At 54.6% G+C, this 16,823-nt stretch overlaps 2 protein-coding genes across 4 annotated transcripts in view; both read right to left on the bottom strand.

The window, feature by feature from the left end:
* Positions 1-6,793, bottom strand: part of MRM1 (mitochondrial rRNA methyltransferase 1) — a 30,945-nt gene extending 24,152 nt beyond the window's left edge. For 2 of the 3 annotated variants that reach the window (XM_070227560.1, XM_023652962.2), the window contains exons 1-4: positions 5,963-6,738; positions 5,671-5,764; positions 3,860-3,992; positions 3,623-3,742 (exon numbers count right to left, since the gene is read on the bottom strand). In XM_070227560.1, coding sequence (XP_070083661.1) covers positions 3,623-3,742; positions 3,860-3,992; positions 5,671-5,764; positions 5,963-6,510 — 895 coding nt within the window. In that variant the 5' untranslated portion in view covers positions 6,511-6,738. Of the gene's footprint in view, positions 1-1,424; positions 3,410-3,622; positions 3,743-3,859; positions 3,993-5,670; positions 5,765-5,962 lie in introns of those variants that run through there. The other variant, XM_001917885.5, reaches the window with a different exon arrangement.
* Positions 6,794-7,556: 763 nt separating this feature from the next.
* On the bottom strand, positions 7,557-15,990 carry DHRS11 (dehydrogenase/reductase 11). The gene is made up of 7 exons (XM_001501168.7): positions 15,581-15,990; positions 12,632-12,841; positions 10,160-10,254; positions 9,360-9,489; positions 8,599-8,691; positions 8,333-8,398; positions 7,557-8,208 (listed from the first exon to the last, which is right to left on the bottom strand). The coding sequence occupies exons 1-7, from the start codon at positions 15,935-15,937 to the stop codon at positions 8,167-8,169; spliced, it is 993 nt and encodes a 330-aa protein (XP_001501218.3). The 5' UTR covers positions 15,938-15,990; the 3' UTR covers positions 7,557-8,166.
* Between the last annotated feature and the right edge of the window lie 833 nt (positions 15,991-16,823).

Here is a 16,823-nt window from a genome sequence, read left to right as displayed (position 1 = left end):
CCAGACCACAGGGACCCAGAAAGCTGAACAGCACACCCAATGCAGGCTAGATAAGGTTCCAGACACCACAGAGGAGTCCATGGACAGGAGGGGTGCTCTGGACCCCAAGCACCCTCAACCCCAACTTCTAGGTTCCATGCTGGACTTGGTCCTCGAAAACAGAGCTTGATTCTATACTCCCACATGGAGGGAACACCAGGACACCTGAGTTCATTTTCATCAAGTCTTTTAGTCTGGGTTCCCAGAGAAATAGAACCAATAGGAGATATAAATACATACATATACACACATACTTACCTACTTACTTACTATAGAGAATTGTTTCATGCGATTCTGGAGGCTGGCATGTTCCCAGTTCTGCAGGGTGAGTCTGCAAGCTGCAGACCCCGGAGAGCCACTGATGTGGTTCCCACTTACAGGCCTGCAGGCTGGAGACTCAGCAACGGCCAATGCTCAATTCCAAAAGGCGGGAAGAAATCTCTTACTCAGGGGAGGGTCAGACTTTTTGTTCTATTCAGGCCTTCAACTGACTAAATGAGGCCCATTTACATTAGGGAGGGCAATCCTCTTTACACAGTCTACCAATTTAAATGTTAATCTCACCCCAAAAGACCCAAAACACAGACATACTCAGAATGTTTGACCAAACACCCTGCCACTCCATGGCCCAGTCAAGTTGAAACATAAACTGAACCATCACATCCAGGTTTGTGTTCTGGTCCTGGGGTGCACAGTCCTTTGATTTACAGAGCACTTTTCACCCATACACCCTCATTTTATTTTTACAACTTCCCTGTTGGGAGAGCAGGTAGCTAGAGCACGTGGTGATGGCACTGTCTGCATTTTACAGATGAGGACACTGAGAAGCCATCCAGGTAATAAGCCATAGAGGCTGGGGTGGAACCAGCATCTTCTGGAGAACCTTAGGGACAGATGAAAGGTCACCTGGCCCAAACTTTCAGGGCTGTGCTCAAAAGCTCAGGTGTGAATGACTTGGAAGCATTTTCTTGGACACAAGCAGGTGGCTCAAGGACCAGTGATCCTAGAACCAGGCTGCAGACTGGCCTCAATTGGGGAGCTCTAAGAAAAGCTCGGACCTGGCTCCTTCCCCAGAGATTTGGATTTAAGAAGTCTGGTGCCTCTGGGCGCCTGGAATATTAAAAGCTATCCCCTGCCCCGACCCCATGAGTCTAAGGTGCAGCCAAGGTGACAGACCACACTGGGCTCTAGCCCAAGAGCACAGCAGGGATGGGGGAGGCAGCGCAGCATGCCCAAGGTTGACACGTGCCAGCTGAGGTCACAGCCTGTGTGCCAGTCAGGGACAGAGAGCTTAAGGGGGAACAATGGGGTGGTGATCAGTAGAGTTTATGAAGGGGTTTCTTCCTCTTTCTTAAGAAAAACTTTGACTTTAAAGCAACCTTAGGCCCTTTTTATTTATTTATTTATTTTTTTTAATGAGGAAGATTAGCCCTGAGCTAACTACTGCCAATCCTCCTCTTTTTGCCGAGGAAGACTGGCCCTGAGCTAACATCCATGCCCATCTTCCTCCACTTTATACATGGGACACCTACTACAGCATGGCTTTTGCCAAGTGGTGCCATGTCCACACCAGGGATCCGAACAGGGCAATCCCGGGCCGCTGGGAAGTGGAACGTTCCAACTTAACTGCTGCATCACCAGGCCGGCCCCAGGCCCTTTTTAAACAAATTTAAATGTCTTTCTAAATTGGCATCACCATTAGAAGTCCAAGATCAATCCATTCCACAGACAAAAAGTGGTCCTGCTTATTGAGCACCTGTGACATGGGAGGTACTGAGTTCCTACTGTCCTGTCTCCTCCCAGCAACCCAGGAAGGTAGGATGATCCCCTTCACTGAGGAAGGGACTGAGGCTCAGGCAGGCGAGGAACTTGCCCAGGGTCACACAGCAGTCAGGATTTGAACTTACAGCTGCTATCCTACAGCTCCATGCTCCAGAGCAGTGGTTCTCAACTAAGGGCAATTCTCTCCCCTAGGGGACGTTTAGCAATGTCTGGAGACATTTTTGGTTGTCACAACTGGGGGTGGGGGGAGGTGCTACCACTGGCATCTGGTGGGTAGAGGGCCAGGGATGCTGCTAAACATCCTACAATGCACAAGACAGTCCCTCAGAACAAAGAGTTCTCCAACCCAGAACGTCAACAGCGCCGAGACTGGGAAACCCCACTCCAGCTCTCAGCCTGCACTGCACATCAGACCCACCTAGGGGGCTGTAAAAACCTTGATGCCCAGGCTGCAGCCTGACCAATTACATCAGACTCTCTGGGAGTGGGTCCAGTGTCAGCCGCCTTTTAAAGTTTGCCAGGTGGTTCCCATATGCACCAAGACTGCTCTAAACCATTTACACTAGTGGCTTCTGCTCCATCTGCGGGGCCCTCGGGGAGGAGGACCAAAGCTGTTGGGTTACAATAAACGGCAGCCCTGTCCTCACTCCCTCCCAGATTCAAAGGCCAGGGCTCTGGTTCATCGGCTGCTTCCACGGAGCTGGATTGACTGATGACCCACCGGTGGGGGGACAGGAGAGCCAGTGCTGGGGGAGTGTCTGCTAATCTTTCCCTTCCCTCTGCTGGGGCCACAGCCAGGAATCTCCCCAGGTGGCTGCCAGAGCTTCAAAGCGACTGTGGACCAAAGAGCGAGGCTGCCACCTAATGGAGGAATTGGACAGAATGGCCCATGGTTGAGTGCCTGCTGGATACCAAGCCATGTTTTATTTGATCCTCACAACAGCCCTCTGAGGGAAGTGTGGACAAGGGCCCTGAGGCACAGAGATGAAGTCTGCAGTGGGGCACAGCTTGAATCTGGATTTGCACCTGTGTGGCCCATAAGAGGGTCCCGGGCCTCCCTCTACATTCTCACACTGGTTCAAGAGGAACAGGAACAAGAGAATTCAAAAAGAACAGACTGGGCTGCCCGATTTCCTTCTGAGTCTATCCTTCCCCTTGACTTCCAGGCAGCGCCTGGGGAGAAAGACCCTGGGTCCCAGCACAGCCTAGAAATGAATGAGCTGCCCTCTCCAGTGCAAGTCCAAAACCAAAACAGGAAACGGAACTCCCCGGGGTCTCCACTACAAAACTCCCTGCCCCCAAGACAGTGGTTAGCCAACAGGGGTCCAGGTGCATGCTCAGGCGGGAGACCTCGGCACACTCGAGCATGTGGCTATGTGTGCCCTCCAGCACACACACACCTCACACAGTCCAAATCAGCCTCCATCATGCCTCTCTTTTTCTGACCCTGAGGACAGTCCTGGCTGCTGAGCCACTCTGGGCCCTTCAGACGTGGCTGGGGGTTCTTGAGGGTCTTGGAGAAGTTTCCCTCTCTTCTGCTCTGCAGGGAAAGCCTTCCTCTGACTGCAGATGGAGTGAAGAAGAATTCCTGCACAGACAGACAGAAGGACAAGGAGAAGAGAGAGGATGGGGAAGAGGAAGGACCATGTGGCAGACACTCCGTCATTTTATCCTCAAAAGGATGTATTTTTTTCATTTGGCCCATGAAGCAATTGAGACACAGAAAGACTGAGAAACTTGTTAGCAGGAAACAGCCGCACGTGTGATCAGAGGGAGAGCAGGAAGGGGAGAGTAGACTCACCTGTAGCCACGGAGACATTCAAAGACTCGAGCCCAGGAGGCAGCTGCCGGCCGGGCAAGATGGTAAGGAGAACCTGGCAGGAGGCCTGCACCTCCTGGGACAGACCAGAGCCCTCGTTCCCTGCGGGGCACAGGGGCAGATGGTTAGGGATGCCTAGCGAGACGTGCAGGCACTCCAGACATGCAAGCACTCCGGAAATGCATGTCTGAGCATGGAAAAGCAGGGCCATCTACCTACCCAGCACTAGGAGAGTAGGCTGGTCCCAGACGAACTCCAAGCAACTAGTGATAGGCATCTCAGAGGACAGGGAAGTCTCAGGCCCTGGGCAGCCCACTGTGCCAGCCACGAGCCAGCCCTGCCGGGCTTTGACCTGAAAGTGGGAAGAAAAAATCACATGCTAGCTTACAAAACCCTCGTCAGAGCCCCAGCCGAGGAGGAGTCCAGCCCTGCCAGTGTGTATTTATTCCCTTGCTGATCCAGTCAACTCGGTCAATAGTTATTAAGCACCTGGAATGGGCAGGCTCTGTTCCAGGCACTGGGGAAAGGGCAGTGAGCAAAACAGGCCAAAATCCCAGCCTCGAGGAAGGGTGGTCGGGGAAGGCCTCACTGAAGTGACCTGAAGGACCTAAGGGAGTATCATGTAGACATCTGGGGGAAGAATATTCTAGGCAGAGATCAGTAAGTGCAAAAGCCGACAGGCAGGTGCTTACCAGGCATGTGTGAGGAACAGTGGAGCAGCAAAGTGGCAGTGGGAAGGGAGCCACAGAGACTGGAGAGGGAACAAGGGAAGACTTAAGGTGGGACCTCAAAGGCCACTGGAAGGACTTTAGTTTTTACTCTGAGTGAGATGCAAAGGCTTTGAAAGGTTTTGAGCAGAGAAGTGAAATAGTCTGACTTACGTTTCAACAGAATCACTCTGCCTGCTGTGTTGAGAGCTGATGGCAGAAGCAAGGAAACCAGTTAGGAGGCTTCTGCAACAATCCAGGCAAGAGAGAATGGGGGCTTGGACCAGAACGGTAGCAGTGGACATGATGACAAACGATGAAAATATGGAAATAACTTCAAGGTAAAACCAGAAAGATTTGCTGATGGGTGGGACATGCGGTCATGAGAACAGGAAGAATCAAGGATGATGCCACGGTTTTTGCCCTAAACTGAAGCGACAGAGTTGCTATCGATCAAGCTGGGTAAGTCTGCAGAAGGGACAGATCCTTGGCTTCAGAAATGTTAGATTTGAAATGCCCCTTAGACAGCAAAAAAGAGCTGGTGAGTAGGTGACTAGATATGTGAATCTGGGGTTTAGGAGCAAGATCCAGGCTGGAATATACGTTTCGGAGGCATTCACATATAGACGGCATTTAATGCCATGAGACTGGATGAGACCAACAGGAAATGAATACATAGAGAAAAGAGATCCAAAGACTGAGACTGGGAGACCTGGGGGATGGTCAGGGGAGCTGCCAAATGCAGGACAATACTGCCCCCTAGCGTTCAGCAGGGGAAGCACAGCCGAAGACAAGCACGGACCAGGAAAGGACTTGCTTTCCTTAGGTTTGCCCCTTCCTAAGCATCCAAGTTTTTTGTTGTTGTTGTTGGTGGTGGTGGTGATGGTTTGGTTTGGTTTGGTTTTTTGTACAAGGGAAAAGGAGAAAGGCATAGACTAGTCCTTCTTCAAAGAGCCTTTCTGGAGGAAACCTACTGGAGGAACCCAGGACTCCTGGCCCCCAGCTCCTCACAGCTGAACAACATTTACTGAAGACCTATTTAGCAGGGACTGAGGTAGACTCGCAGAAGGGCCAGAGGTATACCTGGGGAAGGACTGCAGTAAAGGGAATGATGCTAGGAAGTCCCTAACTTCAGATTCTGCTGTACTTGTGGTTTTATAAACTGCGAGCTCCTTCCTTTCTCAAAGGGATTTAGAAGGACGTAGGGAGAGTTGCCAACACGACCCCTTCTCCCATCAGCTGATAGCTGGGTGCCCTTGGAGAGGCTGAGCTTGGCTCATTTCTGCTCCTTTACCCTCTCCCCGCCCCCAACCCCACCATTACCTGTAAAAACCCGGCCAGGTCATCAGTGGAAAACACGTCCATCACCTCCACAGCCCCGGCGCTGGCCTTGCTGACCACTGGAGTGAGCGGGCAGCTGCAAATTTCCCCATACCCCACATAAGGCCGGGTAATCTCAAGGCCGATGCCCTGCCCTCCCCCAGCCCCCAAGGGTTAGGGGTGAGAATTCTGGTGATGGGGAGACCTGGCTGAGAGATCACTCAAGGGTCAAGGTGCTTAGAAACTCGGCTACGCCTCCAAATTGGGGCACATGGGGAATAAGGGACGTCCGTGCCTGTTTCTCCGGCTGGTGATGACTTTATCCACTCCGAGGAAGTAAGCAGAGCGCAGCACCGCCCCAAGATTCCGGGGATCCTGGAGCCCCTCGAGGATGAGCCACAACTGCTGGGGGTCGTCGCCCGGCCTCGCCTCACGGCTCTCAGTCCAGGGCAGGGGCCGCAGCGGACTCACCTCCATGCAGACGCCCTGGTGGACCTGGTAGTGGCACAGGGCGTCCAGCTGCTTCCGTCTAGGCCGAAGAACTGGGATGTCCTGCGCCTCGGCCGCCCGGAGCAGCTCGGCCCGCTCCCCCTGCAGCCCGGATCTGCCGGCCTGGAGCAGGAGCCGGGCCACGCGGCGGCGGGCGGCCTGCAGAGCCAGGAGACAAGGGGACAGGCCAAACAGAAGCTCCAGTCCCGTCTCGGACCGCACGGTCGGCGCCAGGTCATCCAGTCGCAGGCGGCTTAGCTCCTCCCCGCCAGGCCGCACCCCACGCCGCGCCGCTCCGGAGAAATGACGCGTGAGGAGGCGACCGGAGCAACGCCAGGTCCAGAGCAGCGCCATGGTCAGTGCCCCCTGCTGCGTCCTCAGGAGCGGGCACTCCGCTGGGGCCCGTCCCCAGGTCCCCAACACGGGTGAAGGGGACCCGACCGCTGCCCCCACCCCGTCCCCTCAGGCAGAGGAACAAACGGCCCGAACTCCCCGCTCGAAGATTGCCTAGAACCGGGTAGCAGAACCATGACCTACCCGTGCCCGGCCCCCACGTGGGCTGCCCCACTTCCGGGTTCGGGCGGCCCCGCCCCCCGCCGGCGACACAATGTGCCTGCGCGGCCGCTAGGCTATCCCTACAGCGCCGCCTGCAGGGCTGGCTGAGCAATGACCTCGGCGTCGCGGCCAGCGGGAGGCGGTCCTCGCAGCTGAGCGACCCTACTATGGGCTTCATTCTGCGCTCTTCCAGGTACCAGAACGCTGGAGGACCGCATTCACCAGACACCAGCAAAGGATATTTTAACGCGAGGTGTTCGACCAGGCCAGTCATGTTTCCCTCCCCACATCCAGTCCACGACCAGGTGCTGGTGATTTTCCTCAGAAGCTTCTGCATCCAGCCCCTTCTCTGCACCTGCACTGCCTTGTCAAACCCTCAGCACCAGTCAGAAAGACCCCAGTAATAACTTCCTATCCTGTGGCGGCTGATCCTCTAAGTGACAGCTCTCTGCCTGTCCCGCACCTGCTGACAAACCAGCAGATGCCCTTGGCACAGGTAATGGCCAGACTCCTTGCTCAGCACTCAGACCCCCACTGATCCAGGCAGGAGCCACCTTTTCAGCCCCATCTCACTCCTGCACTAAGTTCTGTGCTGTTCCCACAACACTGCATGCTCTTTCCGGCCTCTCAGCCATGCACACCCTGTTGTCTTCTTTTCTGGCTGGCAAACTCCTACCCATTTTCAAGACCCAACCCAAACCCACGCCTGCTCCCTAAAGTAATCCACAATCCAAGAGAGATGCCCCAAATCCACCCACTTTCCCACTCACCTGGAAGAAATTCTGAGACACAACCACCCCTGATCACAGAGAAGAGGAAGAAGTGAAAGACTCCAGAAGCCAAGGTAGGTCGTTGCGATTTTTCTCTTTTAATTATCATACTGAAATCCACTTGGGAGGCAGGCCCTGGTATTCTGCTGTCATTGTCAAAGTGGAGTGATGACCCCACAGCGGGTCGAGAAGCCAGGATTGGGCTGGAGAACTGGGATGGCAGGCAGGCAGTGGGGCAGGGAGAGGAGGAAGGCTGGAGCCCTGGATAATCAGTCAGATAGAAGGCGAGAGCTTCTCTCTGCCACCTCATCCCTGAGGGACAGGGGCTGGGGTGCAAGCAGATGGGGGGAACACCCCCTTTTGGCCATAGTCCTTCCCCCAGGTCAAAGGGAAGAGACCAAGGACAACAAACAAAGAAAGGCCAAGGAGCCCAAGAAGGGGATCAAGAACGAGTCAACAGGTAAAACAATCAAGGGCACCACCCCCTCTCCCTAGCCCATTTTTCACATTTGCAGTGGAAACAATTTGACAAGATTATATAAAAACCTCAAAAGATTTTTCTAGCCCCTAGTGGGGGCGGAGAAAGGAAGTGGAATCCAGGGGTCCAGAAATCAACACTTAAAATCCAGAGGCAGGAGCCAAGCTGTGAGGGGCAGGGAGGGAAGGAGGAGCTCCCCACAGGAAACTAGGTCACCTGCTCCGTGGGCCTCATCTGGATGTCTCCAATCTGCAGAAGGCACAAGGCTTGAGGCAGCCAGGACACTTGCCCCACCCCCTTAGGGCCTCCCTGCTCTCCTCCTCTGGGGATGGCTGGGCTCCTCCAGGGGATGGACAACCAAAGCCAGACTCACCTGGACATGGGGGGCGGTGCTGAGGACATAGATGACAGCCTCGGCCACATCCTCAGGCTTGAGACACTGAGAGCACCGGGGGAATGGGGTGGAGATGAGGACAGCATGGACCCGAGTTCCCTCCTACCACTGAGGTCCTCTCTAGCATCCACAACCCCACCCCGACCCTCCAGGAAAGGTGATGGGCTGGCTAGAAGGGTCTGAGGCCAGGGTTCTCTCTCACTTAGGGAGTGAGTGGCTTCACTGGGCCCAGAGGGAGGCCCCACCTTTATGTGCTCATAGGTGGCAGCTGCTTTCTCAGGGTCCTTGTCGTGGAGTTTGAAGGCGAACTGTGTCTCCACCAATCCTGGAGAAATGCACTGGGCCAACAGAGAGGGCCTGCTCAGGGGCGGAGCTTTGCCCCACCCCTGCCCCAATCACAGGCCAGGCCTTGGTGAGGCGGGAGGGAAAAGATGGAGGCCAGAGGGCCCCATGTTCACAGTGACGGCTGCCCAATGTCCAGCAGCCACCTACTCCCTCCAAAGCTGCCACTGGTGATTATCACAGTGAGACACACCATCTACAGAGCCCTTATGATATGCCAGGCAAATGTTTTACCAAATGGTGTCCCTTAAAACCTCAAAGCCAGATGGGTATCACCATCTCCATTTTACAAATGAGAAGACTGAGGCTTGGAGAGGTTAAGTGAGTTGTCCAAGGTCATGCAGCCTTCAAGGTAAGAGCCTCGAGTCCTGCGTTCCAGTCATTGTGTACCTGGTTTCCCACAATCCTTTGCCTTCCCTCAGTCTCACCCCACCATGCTCCCTTGAGGTCAGCCTCTTCCCACGTGAAAGTCAGTGAAATGAGGAAACTCAAGTACTGAGCAGGTCCAGGCAAGTAGCGTCAGAGCCCAGGAGTTCTATGTTCAGTATACTCCCAGGAGTTCTAAGCAGCACACCCTGGCCATGGGCTCCCTGGGCAGAATGTGTGTGCCAGGGGGAGGGCCTGTGCCTACCCCATCCCCACCAGGGCCAGGCCACACCCTCACCGTGGCTCGGATGTGGGTCTGGGCCTCCCGAAGCTCTTGCCTCAGTCCCTCTGTCAGTGCAGTGACGGCATACTTGGTGGCACTATAGAAATGGGTCATGGACTGGGGTACCACTCGGTGGCCAGACATGCTGGGTAGAGGGAGAAAAGGAGAAAGAAGAGAGAGTGAGGCTCCCAAGAGACCAGCAGTGCCCCCTGCTGTGTGGTCACCCCACCATCTAGATGCTGCAGGGAAGCCTTCTCAAGGGGGCCTGTAGAGGCCCCCCTCATGGCCCACTAATCTAGCTTCTGTTGTTCAAGCAGCTCTTGAAAGCCCTATTCTTCCTAAGTCCTCCCTTTGCTGACGACAGAATCCACTCTCCTGGTCATGCAGGCTATCCAAAATCTCTCCATTTCATCGCATGTTCACTGATATAGTTTAATGGGAGATCTCTGGGGGCAGAGGCCATGTCTTCCCCCTCAGATTGGGGACTCCCCAGTGATACTATGTAGTCTTTGTCCCACGAGGTGGCGTTCACTCCAGGGCCTGAGGAATGGAGAACCTCAGTCCCAGGAGAGCCCCCAGCTTCAGCTGCAAAGAAGAGGAGCTGAGCTACCCATTCCAGCCAATCAGAGACCGGCACTTGACATACATTGTCCTTCCCTCACCATAATCATGCCATCTGGTGTTAACTGGGTATTAAACCCCTATTTTACCACCAAGGAAACTGAGGTCCAAAGAGGTCAAATAAGCTGCAGCCGGCCACCTAGCTTGGAGGGTGAGTGGTGATCTGCGCTCCAGCCCTCAGCCACCCGCCCCACCTGTTGATGTTAATGATGTGCCCGTCATCCACTTTCCGCTCCTTCATGGACTGGTAGGCTTCCCGTGTGCAGATGCTGAGGGCCAGCACGTTCACCTGCAGGCCAGGGAGGGCAATGGGGTGTCTTCAGCTTGGGCTCATCTGAGCAGGTGATGGAGCCACAGAGCACCCCCCAGGGGGTGGCATTCCAAAACAGTGTCCAGGTCCTATCAGAGACCAATGATGGGCCCAGGGCATCTTGCCTTAGGCGCCCCTTCCCCTAAAGCCACCAGCCCCAGGGGACAGCAGAGGCAGCTCCTCACCCTGGGTGATCCCCCCAGTTCCTGCAAACAGGAGTGGAAACCCCCCAAACCCACCCATGACCCAGGAGACTCCCTGTCTTTGGCGTCTCCTCTGCAAACAGTAGAACCTCTGCCTTAGGGAACATCTCCTTTTCTTCCCCAAATACCCTAGTCTTCTATTCTCTGAGACAGCATCCTTGGCCCTGCTGTCTCCTAAACAGCCTAAAATCCTCCCTCAAATGGCTTTAAAAATCTTTCCTCAAGCATAGACCCTAGCCTCTCCCACCTTACCCAGCTACTCTCTGCTCCTTTCCTGTCCCCTCCCTTGAGACCACAGGTGAAAACCCAGCCTGACTCTCCTTTCTTCCATGCCTTTCCGTTCCAGCTAAAAGACTAGGCCCAGAGACTCTTTAGAGGGTGGGGTAACTTGTCAGGATGGCAGGGACCTCCCTAGCACATGGGGGAGCTTCCTGCCTTCCTTGGCCTTGCCTACTCCTACTTGCTCTGGCAGAGGTGACCCCAGATCCCTACCCTTTATGAAACAGAGGCCTGAAGAAGTACCTCTGCTCCAAAGCTCCTGCCCAGCCCCACCCCTTAGCCTCACCCATGAGGACAAGCCGAGATAAAGCTTTCAGCAGGTCCTCATGTCTCTCCTCTGGGGAAGAGAGGGGACCAGCAGAGAGACTAGATGTTTCTCTTTATCAGGTGTCAGAGCCAGGCATCAGGACAGAACACCCTCGGTGTGGACCTGCCTCAGCATTCACAGCAGAAGGACACCGGGGGTTTCCAGCCCTGTTTCTGGTCCTCTTAGCCATATGGGTTTGTAGGGCAGAGAAGTCAGCTCCTGAGGATGGAGGGAGTAGGAGAAACAGATGCCCTGAGGCCAGGGGAGCAAATGTCCTAGGTGTGGGGGTCAGGGGTGAGAGCAGAGAAGATGCTTCATAAGATGAGCCTAATAGAATTACATAATGTTCATGCTGAAAGGGGCCTTGGGGATTTAATCTATGTCCCTCATTTTACAGATGAGCAAGTTGAGGTCCAGGTTTAGAGACCCACTTACTGCAGGTGAAGACCACACTCAGACCTCCCAGAAGGCTCTCTGAGGGCAGGGGCAGTGCTTCATTTTCACTGCTCACTGTTTCACTGCTCACTGTTCATTTCTAGGCCCAAGTGTCTGTTAGGTGCTAACTCTATTGTTAGCAGATGTGAAAAGGATCGTGGGGGAAGAGACGCAGTGCATCCCGTTTACACACTGCTTTCAACTTCTCAGGATACTTTCATACCCTAATATTGCCCCATAATACAGTCCAGAAGTTGAAAACCCATGTCTTGAAGGCTGTATTCGGTCCCTACATAGTTTTAAAGCATTTTAAATTCATTTCCAACATGTATTGGAAGGTTTCATTCATTCAACAAGTATCTATTGAGTGTTTACAGGCTGAGGCTACACCAGAGAATAAAACAGACAAAAATCCTTGCCCTCGTGGAGCTGAGGTTTAGTGAATAGGAGGGGTGGGGTGTCACACAAAAATCCAGGCTCCCCACTCCTCTCAAAGAAATCATAAGATCTGGCCACACTGAGTCCACACTTTCCAGTAGCAATAATGCTGTACTTCAGCAGTGGCCACCCCTGTATGTGGCCGTGAGCTCTCCCACTTACTGCAGATCCCTCCTGACCTGCCTCACTTATTTATGTACCTACTTGGTCCAAGGGGACATTGGAGTTTGTGACCCCAGATATTGATGGTATAGGTGTATTCATGCCAATTAAATGTGACAAGACTGAAGTTCAGAGAGGGTAACTACCTGCCTGAAGCCACAGAGTTATGGGGCAGGGCTCGGTGAGAACACCATCTCCTGTCTCTTTTCTTCCCATAAGACCATGTTCCCAAGCACTCAGCACGGTGCTGACACATGGGGGACATTTAATAAACAGCAGTTCTCTCCCCTGCCAATCTTTCTTCCAACAGAAGGAAATCAGCCTAAGAACTGGCCCCACGGGCTCAAAAGAAAGAACAGAAAAGACATGGCCATTCTGGTAGGGAGAGAAGCGAGGAGAGAGTCAAGGTGCCCAGTGTAGGAACCCAAAGCTCCCTCTTGCTAGACATCCTGTCCCGAACAGCCCTCTGGTCCACAGACCTCTGGCTCCATCCTCTCCTCCCAGCCCTCCACTCCAGGCCTGCAGCCCTTACATTGAACATGTCCTTCCAACCGCTGGTGCTGCCTGAGAGCAGGGTGTCGGCCCGGGCCAAGCCAGCGTTGTTGATGCAGATGTCCACACCGCTGTACTGAGAGCGGACAGCCGAGAACATGGAGAGGATGTCCTCCTCACTTGACAGGTCACATTTGTAGGGGATCAAAGTCCCGGGGTAGCCTGCACTCTTACATTCGGCAGCCAGCTCCTATGAAACCCAACAGGGGTCTAACTGGGGTGAGCTGCTCACTCCCACACCACCGCACCCAGAGACAACCTCCCTCCGCTGTCACCACTCATACAACTCTCTCCTTGGTGGCCACCTTTCAGCCACATAGATGTTGGGACTGCCCATCCCCAAAGCTTGTCCTCTTTGGTCAAAGTCCAGGGGATGAGAGTACTCCCTGAGTGAGGGAGGGGAAAGGTGAAATCATCAGTGGAGGATCCTCAGGGATAAATTCGAGTCTTTAGTTCTAAGAGGGGGGAAGAGCTGGGGCTCTGAGGGGCCAGAGAAGGGGGCCAGGGTCCTGGGAATGGAGTGATACCTCTTTTCTGCCTCTCCACCAACAGGAACACCTCCGCGTTCACAGGTGAGACACACCTCTCACCCCACCTCTTCCACCCGTGCCAAGAGTCACTGAGCTGGTTACGCCAGGGCCTTGATTCTCTTCTCTCCCATCGCCTCATCCAGTCTCTCCCAGAAAGGGTTTATATCTGAAGTGTCACCCTCCCTCCACAAACTGCAGCCAGTTGGCTTGGAGTTCTCACACATACTTTTCAATCCAGCCCAACTGCCACTCTCCCCTCATCCTACCTATAGGAAGGGTCAGGAAGTCAGGAGAGATTCTTTCTCTCTGTCCCATGGTGCACCACCCTCCCCCACAAGGTTTCCCTGGAGACTATGAGGCAGGTCAGGTGGCAGGTGACACTAGACACCCCCTGTGCATTGCCAGGGTCCTCAACACACTGAGGGGCCCTGAGAGAGAAAGGAGAGGGGCCCTGAGAAGGGAGAGCCACTGAGGGATGGTTTTGAGGGAAACTGACATTCAGAAGCTGGAAGAAAACAGGCTGTGTGGCCTTGGAGGCCAGTGACTGGGCACCTGAGCCTTGTGAAGGTGGCTGTGTACACGTATGGGAGGGAGAGGGTCAGGCGTGTGGGGTGCCCTAGAGGAAGGCCACCTTGACCAGCTGCCCTGGCCTGGGGCCCCTTCCTCCCCTCAAACCAAGCTGGGAATAAAGGGCTGGATCAGGTGACGTAGAAAATTCCTTTCTGCTTTGACTTTCTGTCAAAAGGTATAGTCCTCTGGGACTCAGAAGCCCCCCTTCAGCCAATTTCACCTACTCATGACCACCTAAGGAAATAGGGCATCTTCCTCTAGGAAGCCAGAACTCAAACTCTGTTTTAATATCAATCAATCAATCAATTAATCAAAGCAGACTGTGGGCAAGGAGGCCTGGAATCCTCCCCTCCCCTGGCATGCAACCTCTTTCCTCCTCCAGATTCAAAGCCCCCACAGGAAAGCCAGAATGGAGGCACTGAGAATAGATTTCTCCCTGTCACTGCCTCCTCATTGCCCACCTGTCCTCACCTATCCTCAGAAATGACCCGAAATCAGGTCAGTCTCCTCACAGCACAGGCATTCTGCCCTCATTAAAGGAGTCATCCTGGGGCTGGGTAATCAGCCTGGGGATCCCCTTGCGGCTCAGGGACCCCCTTTCCTGGCTAGTTTGGGTTAGGGAAGTAGGAAGAGACGGGAAGAGTGGCTTTAGAATTAGGAAAGCCGGTGGTCTAATCCCCAGCCTGATCCTGTAGGCTCCAAGGTTGGGACTGGGCCCTGAGCTCCTCCGAAGAGGAGAAAGGGAGGGGCAGAGTGGGGCAATGGTGTAGCCAGGTGACCTTGGGACTATCTAGGAGGCTATAAAGTGTACCTTTGGTCAGCAGCAGGGGAGGGGACAGTCCTCCTTCCTGTACACCTTCTCCCTCTGTCCCCACCCAAGGCCTCCTTACCCTTGCCCTGCCTGGGGACTTTGAGCAAGGGAGGAGATAAAGCCCTGCAGCTAAGCACTGGCCCAAACCCTGAGAGTCATCTTGCCAGGGGCAAATCCAAAGACGACCTATGATGGAAATTTCTCCTCTTCTTCCTCCCTGCTCCAACGTGGCCAACTTCATTTTTCTCTGAGCTCCTGTTGCTCACAACAATGGGGGCTCCCAACCCCAAGAAAAAAACAAGAGTTCCACTCCCACTTTGCTTTGTCCCCTCAGGGCTCACATGCTCAATGTCCTCCTCAGTTCCACCTAGGGTAGTGAAATTGGAGAAAGGTCTACCTATGAATATCTCATTCGTCCCTTCTATCCATTGGGCAGGGGTTAACCCTCAGATTTGGGGGAGGGAGAAGGGGCTGAGCCTCTTCAGAAAAGCTCCACTCCCAACCCAACCCCACCCTCAGTCCCAGATGAAAAATGATCATGATCAAATTCTCTAGTTCCTGCTCATCTGGCTGGCCAACCACTTTGCTTAGCTTTGTGGGGTAGGTCTAGGGACCAGAGGAAGCAATCTAGTAGCCAACTTAGCCTCTGAGACCAGAAAGCTGTCTTTCCCTCTCCCTAGCTGCCTAGCTAGCCCCTGACCTCCGGTTTCCCCTTCCCTCAGCCCAATATCCTGGGCAGGCAGGGAGGGGAGAGGGAGAAAGATGCCGGAGAGTCAGCTTTGGTACACTGGAGTAGCGGCTGTCAAGAGAAAAGGGTCCTTAAAACGACGAAGGTAGAGGCCTGCCCTACTAGACATCCATCCCTCCTGCCCGAGCCCGCAGCAAATGGCCCTGGAGTGGCAGGCAAGTGCAGGCAGCGTCACAGCCTGGTTTTGGCCACTCCCCCTCCCCCACTCGGAGCCCTACCCCGGAGGAAACGACGCCCCCCAGAGCGACCCGCTCCCCGGCCGGGCCTTACCTCGATGTTGCCCACGGTGCGGGCGCAACCCACCACCTTAAGTCCCTGCTGGACCAGGGCCCGGGCTACGGCCGCGCCAATGCCCCCCGAGGCTCCGGTTACCAGTGCCAGCCGGTCACGCCACCGCTCCATGCCGGCCCTGGCCATGGTCCCGAGCCGCCCGCCCACCTCACTCCGCGAGCCGGGCACTTGGGTCGCGGAACCCCGCCCCGGGTCGTAGGGGCTCGGCCGCTCTCTTGTCACCGCCGCGGCAGCTGCCGCCGACCTGCCCGCGTCAGAGCTGCGCCTGGACCCGCCTCCATCCTGGCGGGCCTGGGGCCCGGGCTCCACCCCCCGCTCCTCGGCGGTCGGCCACATCCCGCGGGAGGACGGCCGCGGCCTGGCCGCCCCGCCCCACGCGCTCCCGGCGCGGTACGGCCCCGCCCCTTCCGGTCCCGCCCCGCCCCTGGCGAGAGGAAACGCTGCGGTTCGTGGCCCGGCGCGGCAGGGTTTTGGGGGTTTGTCCTGCTCACCAGTAAGCTCTTCCCGTTGGGGCAGGGAAGCTGAGGTTGAGTAGGGGCTTGCTCCAGGCCCGAGGACTCCCGTATTCTCGCCTCTTGCTCATTCTCCCTTCACTGTTCCTGACCCCTAAGGCCAGGAAGAGAAAATTAAGGGCACTTAAGATGACTCCAACGCCCTCCTAAACCTGCAGAGATGGCTGATGGGAAGGATTCAGCCCAGAAAAGGCTGTCTCTGCCATCTGCGCTGGGTTACCTTGGGAGGGACTCTCAACCCTACCTGGTCACTCGGCCTTACTAACCAAGGAAACGCCCCAAGTACACGTCTATTCGGGGATTGTATCCCTAACGGCCTACATTCTCCAGCTGTCCCAGACACTCCCACTCCCACGATGTATACCAAAGATTAAAGCAACAGCTAGCATTTATCGAGCACTTTCTGTGACAGGCACTTTCAAGCACTTTAAATATATTAATTAAAATGTACAACAGCCCTATGAAATAGTACCTATTAACATCTTCATTTTGTAGATGAGTATACTGAGAAAAAAGCATGGTTTGGACCGGAAGCAGTCCAGTTTCAGACCAGGGGATGTTTCTAAACTGCCTTCGCTCCATTTTCCTTTGCCTCTTTGGCTGTTGGTTTGTTTAGAGAAAAGCTCACTGTGCTCTCTGACCACTTAGGATATTCCATCAAAGCGCTGAAAATCGCGTCACTTCTGAATTCTTAATATAGCCGTCCTTTC

The sequence above is a fragment of the Equus caballus genome, chromosome 11, assembly GCF_041296265.1.
Source record: "Equus caballus isolate H_3958 breed thoroughbred chromosome 11, TB-T2T, whole genome shotgun sequence".
Taxonomy (NCBI): Eukaryota; Metazoa; Chordata; class Mammalia; order Perissodactyla; family Equidae; genus Equus; species Equus caballus.
This window is presented reverse-complemented; position numbering and strand designations above follow the sequence as displayed.

Coding starts and splice junctions, on each gene's coding strand:
- DHRS11 (XM_001501168.7), bottom strand. CDS start 15,937: ATGTGGCCGACCGCCGAGGAGCGGGGGGTGGAGCCCGGGCCCCAGGCC. Junction 8,399..8,598: donor CCACCTATGAGCACATAAAG/GTGGGGCCTCCC, acceptor CGGTGCTCTCAG/TGTCTCAAGCCTGAGGATGT. Junction 8,209..8,332: donor GCACCGCCCCCCATGTCCAG/GTGAGTCTGGCT, acceptor TGCCTTCTGCAG/ATTGGAGACATCCAGATGAG.